The sequence below is a fragment of the Nyctibius grandis genome, chromosome 2, assembly GCF_013368605.1.
Source record: "Nyctibius grandis isolate bNycGra1 chromosome 2, bNycGra1.pri, whole genome shotgun sequence".
NCBI lineage: Eukaryota > Metazoa > Chordata > Aves > Nyctibiiformes > Nyctibiidae > Nyctibius > Nyctibius grandis.
In genome coordinates, this window is record NC_090659.1 from 52,451,463 (window position 1) to 52,467,481 (window position 16,019).

General features: G+C 43.1%; 1 protein-coding gene across 3 annotated transcripts in view; it reads right to left on the minus strand.

The window, feature by feature from the left end:
* TBC1D8 (TBC1 domain family member 8) overlaps positions 1-16,019 on the minus strand; it is a 55,307-nt gene that overhangs the window by 10,990 nt on the left and 28,298 nt on the right. For 2 of the 3 annotated variants that reach the window (XM_068419532.1, XM_068419517.1), the window contains exons 5-11: positions 15,306-15,546; positions 7,618-7,825; positions 6,239-6,433; positions 4,791-4,973; positions 4,225-4,393; positions 3,116-3,330; positions 2,143-2,260 (exon numbers count right to left, since the gene is read on the minus strand). In XM_068419532.1, coding sequence (XP_068275633.1) covers positions 2,143-2,260; positions 3,116-3,330; positions 4,225-4,393; positions 4,791-4,973; positions 6,239-6,433; positions 7,618-7,825; positions 15,306-15,546 — 1,329 coding nt within the window. The remainder of the gene's footprint in view (positions 1-2,142; positions 2,261-3,115; positions 3,331-4,224; positions 4,394-4,790; positions 4,974-6,238; positions 6,434-7,617; positions 7,826-15,305; positions 15,547-16,019) is intronic. The other variant, XM_068419525.1, reaches the window with a different exon arrangement.

Consider the following 16,019-nt stretch of genomic DNA (forward strand, 5'->3'; position numbering starts at 1 on the left):
ATAAGAGTAAAAAGGTTGAGGAGGACTGAACTCCCTAAGTTTTGAAAGCAAAAATTAAAAAGAAATAAATTTTTAAAATATCCTGAATGTCATAAAGAAAAGGCACAAGAGAAGATGGAGCTAAGAAGGCCTGGAATACCCAAGGTCATTAATTCAGTAGCTGTTTTGACTATAGAGATTACTGGCTAACACTGAAGAGGAAAAGCACAGTGACAGGTACCAAGATCAGAGATCACCAAAGCTACAGAGAGATCAAAATCTGGATAACAGTGTTGGCAGTGTGGACAAAGAGGAAAAGTTGGGTCTTGGAAGTGTTACGCAGGAAGAAACAATACAAAGTTTAGACAAGAGCTGGTTGCAAATCAAAAAAGGTCAACTGGAATATGAAGCCAACACTAACTCAAGCAACAGGAACCAGAGGAGGGGCAGGGTGGAGAAGTTCAGTAGCACCAATTTGGCCAGCTAAGGTCTAGGGTAAATCAAGCTGCAGAAGTAACCGCTCAGTGAAGCAACCATGCTGCAAAACTACGTTGCTGCCATTAGACTAGGGGGAGAAGAGGAACTTCTGAGCTGAAGCCCCTGGCTCTTCGCACTGCAGTGAGCCATAGCAGTACCTCTTCTATTGTCACGGTACTACGCGCCCTTTCCTTTGGGTACAGAGGACAGGAAAACAGAGACAGGACAACCAAGACCATCAGCACTCAAACAATGTAGGCTATAGCCCTGACGAGTGACAGGCAAGACAGAAACACAAAATTAATTACAATTTAGGGCAGCGATATGGCCAGCCACGTGGGAGCACTTAAGTTTATTTGGGTGTGAAGAATGCTACTTACAGGCAATAATCCAGCAAGCACCAAAATCATCAGTAACTCAAGGCAGGCCCTAGGCTGATGATATCTAGAAATGTACAAGGACTGATAAAGCTGTGTTTCTTTTTTAATCAAGAAAGGAGACAGGCAAACATGGGAGTAAGTCATTGAGATAGCAGTTTAAACTCACATTTGGAGACAAGAACCAAAGTTCGGACACATGGGACAGTTACAGTACCCAATCCACTAGTTGAAAATACCAGTGGCATTCAAAGCACCACAAAACATCTTAAGCATCCAGCTAACTTTGGAATAACTCTGCTTTAATTTACCTTACCTGCCAGTTCAGTGACAAGACAATAACTGCAGCAGCACAGTATCAGGAGGGAGGTATGACAATCCCATCCTCCAACCAAAAGATTGGAAATCTTCAGCTCCCCAGGCAGTACACGAGTGCCTGCACCACTTCTAGCTCCCAGAACCACTAGTGCCAGGGATTTTCTCCTATCCCCACCTCCTCACAAGTGACCCTGATCCCTCTCCCTTTTCTACGGCGATGGTGTAACAGCAGATACCGTAACTAAAGAGTAAGGTTAGCATTAACGAGGGAAAAAGCTCAAACATTTCTGTAAGAGGAGGAGGAAAGTGATTGCAAAGAACAAATACTCCTTCTTGTATGCATACCTGCAATTCCTGCGTTAAGCTGCTCAGCCCCTCTATTTCTGTGCATTAGGCAGACGCTTGCACAACAGTCTTAAAAACAGTCGCGTTGCAAAGAACAGGAGACACAGCACAGGCAGTACAAGGCACGCACTGCAGAGGGACTGGGCTCATTTCTTAATGCAGCCTCTCACATTCAGAGGGTTTTGTATCACCACCAAGGGCCAGTTCAGATGCAAGCCTGTATTACTCCAGCAGCCAGGCAATGCAGACAGGTCAGATCAGAAACAGCTACCCTAGCAGATCTTTCCTAGGTCCATCTTAAACAGCTCAGGTCTCTAATACTGAATGCTCCTAACCAAGACACACAAGCTCTTCTGTTTTTACCTAATAGGCAAAAGTGCTGCCGCCTTCTGACCAACAGGGAAAAAAAGACAAAACTGTAAAGCTGAGCATATATTTATAGTTCTTGCAGTTCAAACCCTTCGAACCAAAACCAGCCCTAGGGGGAACCTGAGTGGCCACTGCTGCTGTCCCTGCACACCGCACAAGTCGACGGACCACCTCACCTGTGAGGTCTGGACCTCAGAACACCTGCGAGCGCCTTGCTCACCCCAGTGCCATTCGGCTGCCCCTTCCCAGTTAGCAAGGAAGAGAGACATGAGCTCACCTATCACTCGGTGGTTAAAGTAATCCGGCAGCATTCGCTCACACACAGCAACCAGCAGCCAAAAGGCTTCTTCCTCTTTGGCATACAACAGTAACACGGAGGTCAAAATATTCATAGACTTGCAAGGGCAAAGAAGAAAATGAGATTTGTTAGTGACAGAAAATCCTACTGATAAAAGCTAAATTGTGGCTGTTTTCAAAGAAAGAAAAGTAGCCTAACATGACGTAAACAACTAAAAAAAAAACAGCAAGAGAAAGGTAATAGACAGTGCATACATAATTGCAACCCAAAGGCATAACAAGTTTTTCAAGCTTATGTATACTGCTTTTCCTAAGAGCAACAGGCAACAACGGAGAAAAGCACAGTACTGGATTTGCCCAGATGCAAAGTAGTGCAAGATGTTTTAGGGCTGTTTTCCCCCCGCCTCTCCATATTTGTTTTTCGAAAGAAGACAGGGGACATGGAACTGCTCTGATGTTCATCACAATTCAGGGAGCTGCACAGAAGGTAATGTTACTATTTTAGCTGGCCAGCTGGGTAAAGTACTTCATAATTTGTCATCAATTTTGGAAGAAAGGAGCAGAACTTTAGTTCATTAAACCTCTGTCCCAGTGCTCTACATGAATGTCATCTGTGCAGCCCAGTTTACTTGGAACTGTCTCCACGTATTGGGTAAGAAACGCACTTTCGAACAAACAGAAGCATCAGAAAAGTTTTTTTTTCCCCCTCCTTTAACTCTAATTGCAGTTTGCAAAATGCTGAGCAAAGACGTTTGTTAAGACAGCGTACCAGCCTATCCACTTGTTTTCCAGAGTAAATCACATATAATATCTAAAATTATGTATTTTTCGTAACTAAAAAAAACATTATTTATCAAAACCACCATTAAAAGTACTCCCAAGAGAATGATTAAACTGAGAGAGCGGAAAGAGAAAAAAAAGCAGCGAGCGTTATCCTGATGGAGGTTTTTCACCTGGCAGTATCCTATTTTGGGGTTCCTGTGCGCATACGCCGTGAGCACCCTCCTCAGGGCGGCTATCCCTGTCTCGCTCTGGAAGGCGGGGTGCTCGGGCAGCGAGCGGTGGAGGTCACGCTCGATCTCCTCCGTCGCCATACAGCACTTGCCCATGGACGCCTCCACCAAATGTACGTAGTAACCGGGATGCGAGGCGAGATCCGTCACGGCGTCTGAAGGCAGCGGGAAGAGAGAAAGAGAAGACACAAGTGGATGAGGAAAATGCTAAACTTAAGTGTTGTGGGTATTACTGCTCAAAAGGATGTAAGCAAGATGGTTTTTCCCAAGGTCTGTGAATTTAGTGAAATCTCCAGACCTAAAAGAAATACTGTCCTAGCAGAATACATGTCTTGAAAACAAAATCATTATTAGCAAAGCTTATATGATGCAACACCATTCAAAACACCTTAATATTGACACTGAGCAGAAAACTTCCCCAGCAGAAAGTATTACTGGGAGAAAGGTACTCAGCGCTGTTCACACCCTCCAAGGAGCTAAAACTCCACGTAAAGGAATACTTTTTACAAATGTTTGAACATGTCATATACTGGATTAAGGACTAAACTTGAGATCATATTGTAGGCATATTCTGGCTCTGCCAGATCTGTGGATGAAATTAGTCGTTTTTTCCATCTCCAGTTCCTATCACTCCTGCCAACGTTCAAGCAGAAGCAGGAACAGGACTGCTGACTTTAGGATGTCATTATTTTCCAATAATTTGATTTGTCTAGGGTTAAATCAATATTTATGCTACAATCTAATTGTGCTGGAAGATGAACATTATTTTATGAAAACATGACGTTAATTTTAAATTACACAGATGAAGCAGATGTTATTTCAGTTCTTCTGCACATCACGTCATGTCATCCAGAGGGAAAATTTTTACAGATCTGCCTAGGTACTTCCTTGCACGTATTAGTTCAGTAGCTGATCATCTCTCTTCCGTAAGCACTATCATAAGCTCCATGTAAATGACATTTAATTGCCCTTGGGAGATTTCTTGCCTAAATGTTTTGCCATGGTCAGAATCAGATGATGCTACAGCCAACATTTCTAAGCGTGCCCACCTGAGAAGAGCAGCCAGAGTTTGCCTCTTAAGGATTCAGGGATTCCCATTGCAACAAGTTTTCTGATCTTCTCTGTGCGAAACATGCACACGGTTCTGCCATATTCTACAAAATGGTCATCCCACAGACTCTCTTTGATTTGCTCCCTAGACTGGGAACAAGAAGATACCTTTTAAAAGAAGAAATTGTGTGCATATGAGAACTGATAAACAGAAACATTTTACATATTAGAAATTCTGCAAGGTATTTCCATTACCAATGGATATGGGAAGTTTGCTCTAAAGACTAAAACTTTCTCAATTCTGCATATGGAGTTCACCACACAGGGGGAGAGCAAAATGGATCAGACAGGGAGAAAAATCATAAATATTCACCTGAAAGAAATGATGGGGAGGGAGAAGAAAAAACTCCAAGCAAATAGAAAAGCTGTTACTCCATATCTAACTTCTCCAGCCAATACAGAGTTCATTTTACTGAAAATGAGTACCTGTTTGAATGTCAGCCCAGCTTTTTTTCTTCTGTAAAAAAACCCAAACCTCTTACAACTTCCCCCAAATTTTACATACCTTTCCAAAATCAAGGCCCACCATTCCTGACTGATGAAAGTCCGACCTTAGTGCTTCTGCATTGAGCAAACAACTGCTCTCCTTTCCGCATTCGCCTCTTTCCTTGCTTTGTGAAGCCTCTGTTCCCGGACACGCAGGCTCACTGTCCCTGAGCACACAGGTGGATCCAAAGGCAGGAGTGTTCTGCAATGCAGAATCAAAGCGGTAATGACTGAGAAGAGGTTAAGAACTACGTCCTCAACTGTCTTCAAGACACAGAGCTAGGTTAGCCTTTGCCTTTTGCATCAAAACCTTTCACACCTTTCAGGAGGAAAGGCCTTACCCAAGACTTTATTCAAATTATCATTCATTTGTATGTCAGAAAATGGGTTGTTACTTTAAAACAGAAGTTGTTAGTAAATTCTAAGTGTCCTTGACGACAAGCTACCAAACAATCTTCTACTTTGGTTATGATTGGAAAAACAGAATCAAAGAACAATTTAGGTTGCAGGGAACCATGTTTTTCAATCCCCTGCTCAAAGCAGGGCCCCTCAGACCAGGTTGCTGGGGGCTGTGTCCAGTCGAGTTGAGTAGCTCCAAGGAAGCCTCTCTGGGCAGCCTGGTCCAGCTCTGCCCATCCTTGAGGGGAGATCTTTCTCTTTTTATCTAATCAGATTTTCCCTTGCTGCAACTTGTGACTGTTGCAGCTCGTCTTTTAGCTGGCACGTCCAAGAAGAGTCTGGCTCCATCTTCTCTGTAACTCCCCATTAGCTAGTGGAAGACAGGCTGAACAAGCCCTGCGCCCTCAACCTCTCCTCATAAAGCATGTGCTCCAGCCCCTGACCATCTTGTGGTCCTCCACTAGACTTACCATAATGTGTCAATGCTTTTCTTGCGTGGTGGACTGGAGTCAAAACTGGACACAGTACTCCTGATCAGCCTCGGAAGTGCTGAATAACAGGGAACAGTAACATACCTTGACCTGCTGGTTACACTCCTGCTAGTACAACCCCATACGCTCTTGACCCTCTTCAGTGTAAGAGCACATTGCTGACATAAGCTCAACCTGTTGCCCACCATGACTCCCTCGCCTTTTCCACATGGCTGCTCTCCAGCCAGCAACACCCAGTCCTTCCTGTTGCATGGGGTTACTCTGCCAGACTTCTCATTTGCTTTTGTTGAACTTCATGAAGTCTCCATCAGCCCATTTCTCCAGATTGCTGAGGTCTCTGTGAAGGGCAGCCCTGTCCTCCAGCGTATTCACTGTTCTCCCCAATTTTGTGTCAACCACAACCATGCTGCAGGTGCACTACATCCCATCAGGCAGGTCATTAAAGAAGGCATCAGACAGCACTTGCCCAAGATCAACCCCCTGAGGAAGGCAGGGCAACAGACCAATGGATAAACACATTGAATTCATAATAAAAAAAAAAACAACAAACCACAACCGAAAACCAGAAGTTCAGTACCTGGTTCTTATTTTGCAAGTTGTTACAATGCACTGGGTTGCTGGAGTTCACTTCTTTTAGCCTCTGGAGCAGGTTCTCCACCAAAGTATCCCGGTCCTTCAGTTCAATGAACTGAAAGGCTGTCTTGCTCCTTATGCTAACAATGATGGGATTAGGGAGAAGGCTCGTGTCCTCCATCTTCTCTATACTGATTACCTTTTCCAGAAACATTATATAAAACATATTATGCACCACATCCACAGAAACATCTTCAAATATTCTACGTGCACCAAAATGTACAAAACCAGCATTTATTTACACACATCCTTTAAACATGGTTCTTCATATTGGCTTTCCTTGATCAGACACATCCTGCCTCCTGAAGTTTATGATCTCTTTAGAAGCTCAAAGCAGGCAGCCAAAAGTAACCCAGCTGCCTTTTTTTTTTTTTTTTAAATTACTTTGCTGCCCACTTCTGGAGAGTGCACTGAGGGGAAAGATAAGAAAGGGGATTGATGATTAAAACAAGATTTAGAAAACTATCAACTTGATCAAATTCTGGGGGACGGAGGAGGATATTTACTTTCACACTCCTGAGGACAGGGGAAAACAGTTGTTTTGCTGCTTCAATTAAGTATATAATCTGTTCTCTTATTGTTTTCTCTATCTGTAACAGTGGAAGGTAAGTTGCTACAGTTAGGATATTTCGATGTTACTCTGTTATTAGTCAGGGATAAAAGGAAAGCTTTAATTAAAAGATCATAACAGCCTTGTATCCACAGCAGATCAGGCAGGTGTTTGCTGACAGCTTCCTTCTCTTCTTCTACTCCCACCACCTTCCCATGCATTCTCCGTTCCTTTCAAATAAGTCTCTGATTTCATGGAAATATGGCAGCTCATCACTGCCTCCACAATATCCCCTTTTTCTCTTTGCCCTACAGGTTTGCAAAGTGTCCCCAGGTTTGCTAGAGTTTGTCTGTGGAGAGAGAGCTTCAACACTTGTAAGTGTTGATTCCAAGCAAGGATGCTTTTACATTCCTCGAATGGGTCCAAACTGAAGTCCCCATCAACACGAAGCTGGACGTACGCCTCTGTGGAACTGGGAGGGGAGCACTGTCCAAGGCCTGGACTGATCAGACTCTGGTTTTGCAGTGCCCTGTCCTGCTGCATTACCTGTCCATACTTCACTTTGAGGATAGTGTTGAATCAGCCAGATTTTTAGGAAATCATGTCCTAATGAGTCCCAGAACAAGCTTTACAACAATCCTGTAGGCACAATACACACAAACATCCTACTCTCTTTCATCAAAGATACCTTGCAGGTAAGTCAAGTGACAGTGGATGTTTACGGCAGAAAAAGGCAGATGGAGACCCGAAATGAGACAAACAAACAACTGTACCTCTCTAAGTGGGATGATAACATTGCAGCAGCCATTTTCTTTGCTGGCAAAACAGATATAACTGTCTGCAGTATACATCCTTCCCGCTGTGTGACAGCGACTAAACGGCGTCCAGAGAGAACAGTCTACAACTTCATGCAGCTTCTCCTTCCTGGGCAATCTGAAGAAGGCCCGAAAGAATTCATTCTGCGCTCTGGCTTCAAGATCCCTTAAGAGAAAGCAGTAAGATCGAATCACAAGACCCTGAAAGCCAGGACATCCAGCGCGAGGTTCGTTTTCTTGTTAGCATCACCAAGAGCAAGGAATATAGAATAAAAGCACCGTGTGCAGCTATCTTCACTGCCTATGTGAACAGATTGATAAAAGACCAACTTTGAAATACAAAAAAAAAAGCATTATCAACACTTGCTTGTTTAACAATAAGATCAAAAGCAATTACTGTAGTGACTAGGAAAGGAAACTAATTTAAATCAGCTGGTTTGTTGGGGCTTTTTTTTTTTTAATTATTATTTAACTCTGAGTTTTCTATGGCTGCTGTACCACTTTCCAGCCTCAAAGAGTTACAGGATTCAATGCCCAGGAGATAACTAAATCTTTCATCTGATGAAAATAGGTCAGGCAACAGAGATTACTTTATGTTCCTTGTTTCCCTTCCCAGTAGCATTACCAACATCATCCCAGGGATTTGCACCTGCACCCAATAAGTAATGAATTTGCTCGATGAGTACTTCTGAAGTGGTCAGTAATAGAAGAGTTAATGATGGTGGCATTTACACCATCACATCCTTGACTTGCAGAGGTGTCAGCCTCTGAGAGCCCTCAGAACAGTTGCAAAATGCACAACAGTTTCAGGTCACTTACAGACTCAGTCAGGAACAACAGCACCAGCTACATTCAGTTTGGACTTGGCTTCCTTCCAGTCACCCATCCACATTTATGTGGAGAGAAAAAGTTTCAATAAATGAAGCTTTCGTTATTGAGCTGTGGTTATATAGACTTGGCTTTGGGGATGTTTTTTTCTCCTTCTTTTTTAATGAAGAAGTCTGCAGTAATTTAGAGAGCTATGCAATTACACTATAAACAGGCCACGGCTATTATCTTACCAACAGCAGCTCCAGAAACATTAGGGCTTAAATTCTATCATTTTCTTTACTACAAGTAATTTTTTCCAAACATGATTCACCTTAGGGGGAAAAAAAAAAAAAAAAAAAAAGCTTGACTTTGTTCCATTGAAAGAATTTAAAGCGTGGGCTGAAGCATAACAGGGAGTGGTACCTTGGTGCTCTAAATCCCCTCTCCACTCCTTCCTTCACCCTCCTCTTCCACAGACACCTTCCCCTTACCTCAGCCCTGATGTTTAAAAATAAATTGAGACAGATGAAGCCTCTGCTTCAGTAAGTAAATCAGTTGTGTGGGTTTTTTTATTTCAGTTTAATCTGTAGAGAAAACTAAAGCCATGTGAAACAGGGAGGAAGACAATCAATAACAAACCGAGACCTGAGAAGGGTAGATCTGTATCTGCAACCAACAGAAAAGACAGAATGCGCTCGACCACTGTTCGGCTGCCGTTTCCTTCTCAAGCATTATCTTCCTTAATAAGATTATCCAAGGAAAACAGACAAATCGCCTCCTGTTTTTTCACAAAGAACAAAGAGAAACTATCTTTGTGAAGGAAGACAAAAAGTATGCTCCCGAGTTAAAATTCCACAGCGAGAGCAACTCTGATAAGTGCCCACAGCGATCTGCTATTGTGACAAAGCTGGATCAGGATATGCCTCCTAGTTAACTCACCACGAAAATATTTTCCATTCCTGCACAGCACAGATGAATGCTGCTGATAGCATCTGCAGCCAGGTCCGGGTAGAGCTGTGCTCTCCTGCTATTGTGCTGAGAAGGTAAGACCCTCCCTGGATCTACTCAGTTCTGAAAATTTCTATACCTTTATGTGAAAAGAGGCATTATACAGAAGAGTGGGACCTCTGTTGAGGCAGAGACTGTCTGTTATTTAAGAGATGACTGTTTCCAATGCTCCAAAATCTGCAGTTTCTGAGTGTTCATGATTTTGCTGCATCTCTTGGGGCTGCAGGCTCCAGGTGTGGGGCCTTTCAGACAAGAAGCCACAGGTTTTTAAGCTGAAGAATGACATTTCCTGTATGTGAAACTAAGTCAATTCACCAAGCACAGCGTCCAGTCCCCTCAGCCCGTACGGGGGGAAGGCTGCCAACCCCAACGTCCCTGGAACTGCCTGTCCCCCGTGACTCACGACACAGGGTCATGCAGGCCCACCGCAGAGACCACACCACAGCCAGGGCTGCCCCAGAGACAAGTGCTGAAACAGGGGCCAGCCCTGCTGGCAGGAGGGATCCCGGAAAGAAAAACGGTAGCATGGGGATGAAATGCTGTCAGCACCTACGGCTGCAGGCTCAAGTAAGAGGCTTTATTAGAACATGGCACACTGTGAAAACATTCCCTGTTAGGCAGGTAAATTCTAGGGCTTAAAGCAATTGCTTCCCTTCACAAATAGAGCCAAACGAAATTAGAACTGGTTAAAAAAACCCACACCCTATAACTCTTCAAAAAAACCTACAAACAAAATTAGGTCCTAAAACAAGACAGGCAACTGTTTAAACTTGTTAAAGACGCAGCGACTGGCCCAGGTCCCACAGCTTCCATTTTGAGTTTCACAACGCCTCCAATGCTGAACAGAAACACAACCTTTCTACCTGTCGCCCAATCTGTTTGAAATTTTCTCCTCTAACTTAACAATTTCCATGGTGGTTTGGTTTTTAAGCAAATGCAGCGTCCTGAATTGTACCTAAGAAAAAGAAGGAATGCTATCGTTATGTAAAAATAGTGTTTATCGAGTGTTTACACAACCATCAGAAGAATAAAAGGCGAGAAGATGCAACTGCCTTGTTCCCTACTTTTCAGAAAACTCAGCAATTCTTTCCAAGCGCAGTTCCCGACTTGCACATTACGGGATCCTGGATTGCCTCCAACTCCAGCACTTCAAAGTGAACGGCAAGTCTGAACTGCGATAACTCCTTCTGTGTGACCCCTACGTTACCTTCCAAGAGTTTTAAATTAAAGGAAATAACACACAAGACTAACAAAATGCCTAAAAGTATCAGGACACTAAAAATTATGTCCTCACTGTCAAATGTTTTTCTCTGCTTTAAATCTAACAGAAGCCAAGTTGGCAAGATTTTAGCTCTGCTGAGTCGCTGGCTGCCTATCTAAAATCTAAACAGGCTGGTGGACCTCTTGCTTTTAGAGACCAATTACTAGACTCTTCTTGCTATTCAGACTCCAGAAATTTACAGATTTTGGAAGTAACACATCCAATGATATCACGTCTTGTTTATTGGAATAACTTAAATTCGCGTGGCAAGAAAGGCTTCTCGTAAGCAAGCCAGAAGTTGTATGAGAAAAGCCAATATGGACTTGTCAGGACAAATGTAAACCCAACCTAATTCCTTTACGTAGCAGGAACATTGGACTTGTAGGTGGAGGAGATGCAACGTATATTTTAGCCAGACTTTATGAAAGTCTTGATATTTCCTCTCATGGGAACTAATAAAACTGGATTGAAGTGAAAAGCTGTTGTACCAAGCCAGCTGAAAAGGAGTACCCCAAAAAGCAGCGCTCAAAGGCTCCTTGGTAAATTGGAAGGCTGTATCGAAAGGACGTCCTTGGGGATCTGTCCTGGACTAACTTCTGTTCAACATCTTCATTAGCAATCTGCACAATGGATCAAGAGATTGCTGTTATTAAACTTGCACATGATATGAGGCTGGTATAGGCTAATGAGCAGAAGAACAGGATCAGATTCAGATTGATATTCATAAACTTAACAGATGGTGTGGAAAAAAAGCATTACAAGTATTTTCAGCTGTGCACCATAAGCTGCACAAATGCAGCATGGAGATCAACTCCACCAGCCACCATTCAGCAAAAAGAAAAGACCGAGGGGTTACACAGGATAACAAGCTGAACATGAGCCAACAGCCTCATGCTCACAAGAGGCAGAGGAGCACCGTGCTGGGCTGCAGAAGTGGACAGCCACCAAGATGCAGCATGGCAGTCCTGGAGTTTCTGCAGAGACAGTCATGCTGCTCCTGCCCTGGTCAGCACCAGCAAGGCGTCGGGGGTAATCCTGTATCCCACCACCCCACGCCTGCAGCTGCATGGGATAAGTGACACATGTCCAGAGAAGAGTGACCAGAAGGGCTAAAATCAGGACCAATACGAAAAACCTGGCTGAACTAGGGCAGTGCAGTTTAAAGAAGAAAAAAGAAAGGAGATGCTACCAACCTCCAAATACATAAAGGGTTGCTCTAAAGAAAGACAGAACATCTGATCTCTTCAATAGTACTGGGTAGGACAAGAAGTAACAGACTCAAAAAGCAGCACGAAAGATTCAAGTTAGACTTCAGAAAGACTTCTCAGTGATAGGACAGTGAAGTACCAGTATGGATCCTGGTATTTCCATTACTGGAAATCCTTAAAAACAGATTAGGCAATCATCTGTCACAAGTGACACGCAGAGATTGTCCAAATTCTGCCTTTTGCCGGGCAGATGCAATAAAAGGAGGTTCTTTCTAGTCACACCCTCCTTGTTACTCAAGGTTTACAGTGTTCTCAGATTCCCTCTCTGAAGGAATTAATGCGGACTGAAGTGACATTTACGATCCAAGATACTTCAAACAGTTTCCGTTCAGCTTAGATCAGTGTTAAAAACCTTCTTTGCCTTCATATGAAGAAAAGCCAACCTCATTGGCAATTCACAGTTAGACATGAAGAAAAGAAACCGAGGTGGTTAGAGCCTGGAGAAACCTATCATACTTTTGAAACCTCACTGGCACTAAAGCTTTTAAATTACGTGTTCTGCCCTGGCCAGCTTCCTCGCTACCTTTGAGGAATACAATGGATACTCTTCCATCCTGAAAGAGATGGAAATAACAAGTACAAGAAACCTACGCGAGAGATTTTAGTGACCTCCATATTAAAAAAGAAAAAACAGTTACCATATGTTCCAGTAAAATTGTATGGCACATAAATATATCTGCAGGAAATGGCATTTGTAGTTATCAAACACCTCAGCCTTACTTTGGCTTTTTATAGCAATTAACTTAATTGCCATTAATCCCTTTGTAATCCATTGTTCCAAGCCTTATCCTCTCATTAAGCAGCACAGAAACTTGTATATGAACTTGTTTGACTCTGGCTGTGATATAATTTGTGTCACAGACTGTGGGCCTAATCCCACAGCCTCTCTGAGCCCCGACCCCCACTGCTCAGCAGGATGACCCCAAGAGCCTCAGGAACAGCAGCAAAGGTTTCTGGCTTTCAGAATGTAGAATATACAGACCATGACAACATTAAAAATGCATTTTTTAAAAATAAAGACATTGAGATGAGCTTCTTGCAAAAGAAAGCCTAACAAACAAAAGAAATCTACAGCAACTTCATTAATTTGACACAGCTGGAATATTTTTAACGATGTGTGGATTATTGCTTTCATTTTGATAGACTACTATTTGCTTTCAAATCATGCGCAAGAATTAACAAAGACAATTATTAGGGAAAAAATGTCAAGTGAAAAAGAGTTGCTCTTGTAGTACTACAATGGCTTCAGGAAAAAAAGCAGCAACAAAAACTTCACCAAAAAAGTTCAAACCCCCCCAAAATACATTAGCATTAAAAACCCGTTTATCCACTATTCAAACTACGGTCTTGCTTAATCACGTTACATCAAAGTGGTTGCTGAAGTGTGACAAAGGGCACCAGAAAGAGCAACTTATCCAACCACTACCTAATTTGTGCAGAGAAAATGGGATTTTGGCATCTTCAGTGTTTCCATGTTTTCCTTTCTGCCATCTCAAGTTACAGCACATCAACATCAGCACAGGTTAGAGAACAACTTGCCCAGGAACTCTCCAGTAAGCATATTTTTATCTTTCCTTCACCTCTGCCCCTCCCCAAGGTTGGTTTTTATTTTAAGTTTGAAGGAAGGAGAGGAAAAAAACTGTTTGAGTAAATGTGTGGGATGTTTGTTACTTGTTTGCTAACAGACATACTACTTTTCAAAAATGCCACAAGGTACTTACAGGTTGATTCCCTGAGAGCATGTTACTAAGCTTATACTCTTCTTTGCAACTATCATTTTAGTTTCTTTGTAGTTTTCCATTCAGTCAATACCCCTGATTCAAAGACTTTTGGGAAGTGACAACGAGTTAAAAATCTGTAGATGCTGAAAATATCTCCCCCCAGTTTTTTGTTACATCTCCTCAGGATTTACTTTCCTTGCTTCGTGCATCTACATTTTCCATCCAAAAGCCCGAGAAGGGTGGAATGGTAAAGCATGGAAGGGGACTTAGATACAACCTATCACTCAAAGCCATACCCTACCTTAGTCAAAGTACATATCTTACATTTCTTGGACCAAAAGTCTACAATGTTAACAACATCCAGCTATGCACAGACTGTAAAAACAACGGTCGCTCTTGTGTTTAAAGGAACCCTGGCTATGAAAAAAAAAGCCTGCAAAGATGTCCGTGGCTGCTCACCACTATATCACTTCAAATGAATTCCTTGATGATATAATGAATGAAATCCTGGTGTCAGTGATTTTCCCTATCGTGTGTACATACGAAATTGCAGAGAGAATGCATTTTATTGTTTTAAACTCCATTATGAAACTTGCAGAAGTGTTTAGCCGAGTTGTATACCCAACACCACTGCAAAAATGCCCCTCAGAAACAAAAAAAACAGCTACTGGACATGTCTCTCTTTTTTGGGCATTTACCACTCATTCCTCATGTTTTACCCAGGAGGCAACACCTGGGTCATTGCCTTCATACCTCTGGCAGAGGGAGAGGAAGGAAGAGCAGGAAAGGGTATGATTCAGGAGGGGATAAGTGCTCCACTCACACCCCATTCAGAAAATAAGTATTTTAAATCAGCACGTTAACCCTGACGCCCCAGGCAAATTCCAGTTTGGGCTATTCCATCCTGCCCGCCTAAAATTCCTCTGGGCAGTTTCCCTTCCCCTTTCCCACAGCAGCAAATAAAACACAAAGTTGTGCGTTGTGCTACCGGCAGAGAAATAGTTACCAACCTTCCCCCTGAGAGCCCAATGCATTTCTGTAGTGGGAGAGGAATGCAGAGATGCATTTCGGGGATGCATGGGGTAGAGCTGACAACAGCATATTAATCTGTTGCAACTGCCTGTGGGTTTTTTAAGTCCTATAACTGCTTGCTAGGTTGGCTATGGCAATCACGCTAGTGGGAAATTCCATGTTTCAGATATGACCAAAAGCAATAATTCTACAGAATTGATGGCATTAGGAAAGCCTACACGTTGCCAAAATTATAAACAAAATAATGTCGCTCTTCAGCGGAGACAGGAAACATCCCTTGCTGCAATCTACCCTTCTACGGGGAATGGTACTTTTAAAACAAATGAACAAAAAAACCACAGTGATGTTCAAGGGAAGAAGACAGAATGGAAAAAAGTATCTTGCATGCAAGTTAAAATGCACCTATTTGATACACCACAGTACATCATAAAATCTCTTTTTGCCCAATCAAGTAAACCTGTGAAATCTGACTCAGCTACCAAAGCAAACCATGAAGCCCACCACTGAATCTCTGCTCACGCAAGGAAGGACAATATAGCTTTTTACCTCTTGGTAATCTGAGTAGGATCCTGTAGGCCTGGATCCAGATCAAAGATCTCATTATCCAATAGCCTTCGGAGTGTCACATCTGCCAGTTGCTCCATGATCCTGAAAGCCTCGGTGATATTGAGGAACGTGGAGAAGTCACGCTCTTTATTTGGAGTGGTGACGCGGACCGTGTCGGTCATGAAGACATTGGAGGTTCTTTCCAACTTCTGGACCTCAACCCAAGGAATGATAAGCTTCACTGCCATTGGAGAAAAAAGCAAAAGTGGCTGGTTTTATAAGACACCAGGCGTGACTGTAATACATGGGAAAGGTTTATGTCGTAGGGGCAAAAGGGTTCTGGGACAGGAATTAGCAGGGCTCATTCGGAGAGCTTTAAACTAGATTCGAAGGGGGATGGGGTAGTAGCTGGGCTTGCACCACTGGGGCAACGCTCTAGTGTTGAGGTAGACCAGGAGGCCTCGCATCCCCCTGGGGTGAAATCGGTGTGCTCAGCTCGCTCCCTGAAATGCCTGTACACCAATGCGCGCAGCATGGGGAATAAACAGGAGGAGTTGGAAATCCGTGTTCGGTCGGGGGGCTATGATCTAGTGGCAATTACAGAGACTTGGTGGGACGCCTCGCATGACTGGAATGTGGTCATGGATGGCTATGTCCTGTTCAGGAAAGACAGGCCGCTAAGGAGAGGTGGTGGAGTTGCTCTTTATGTGAGTG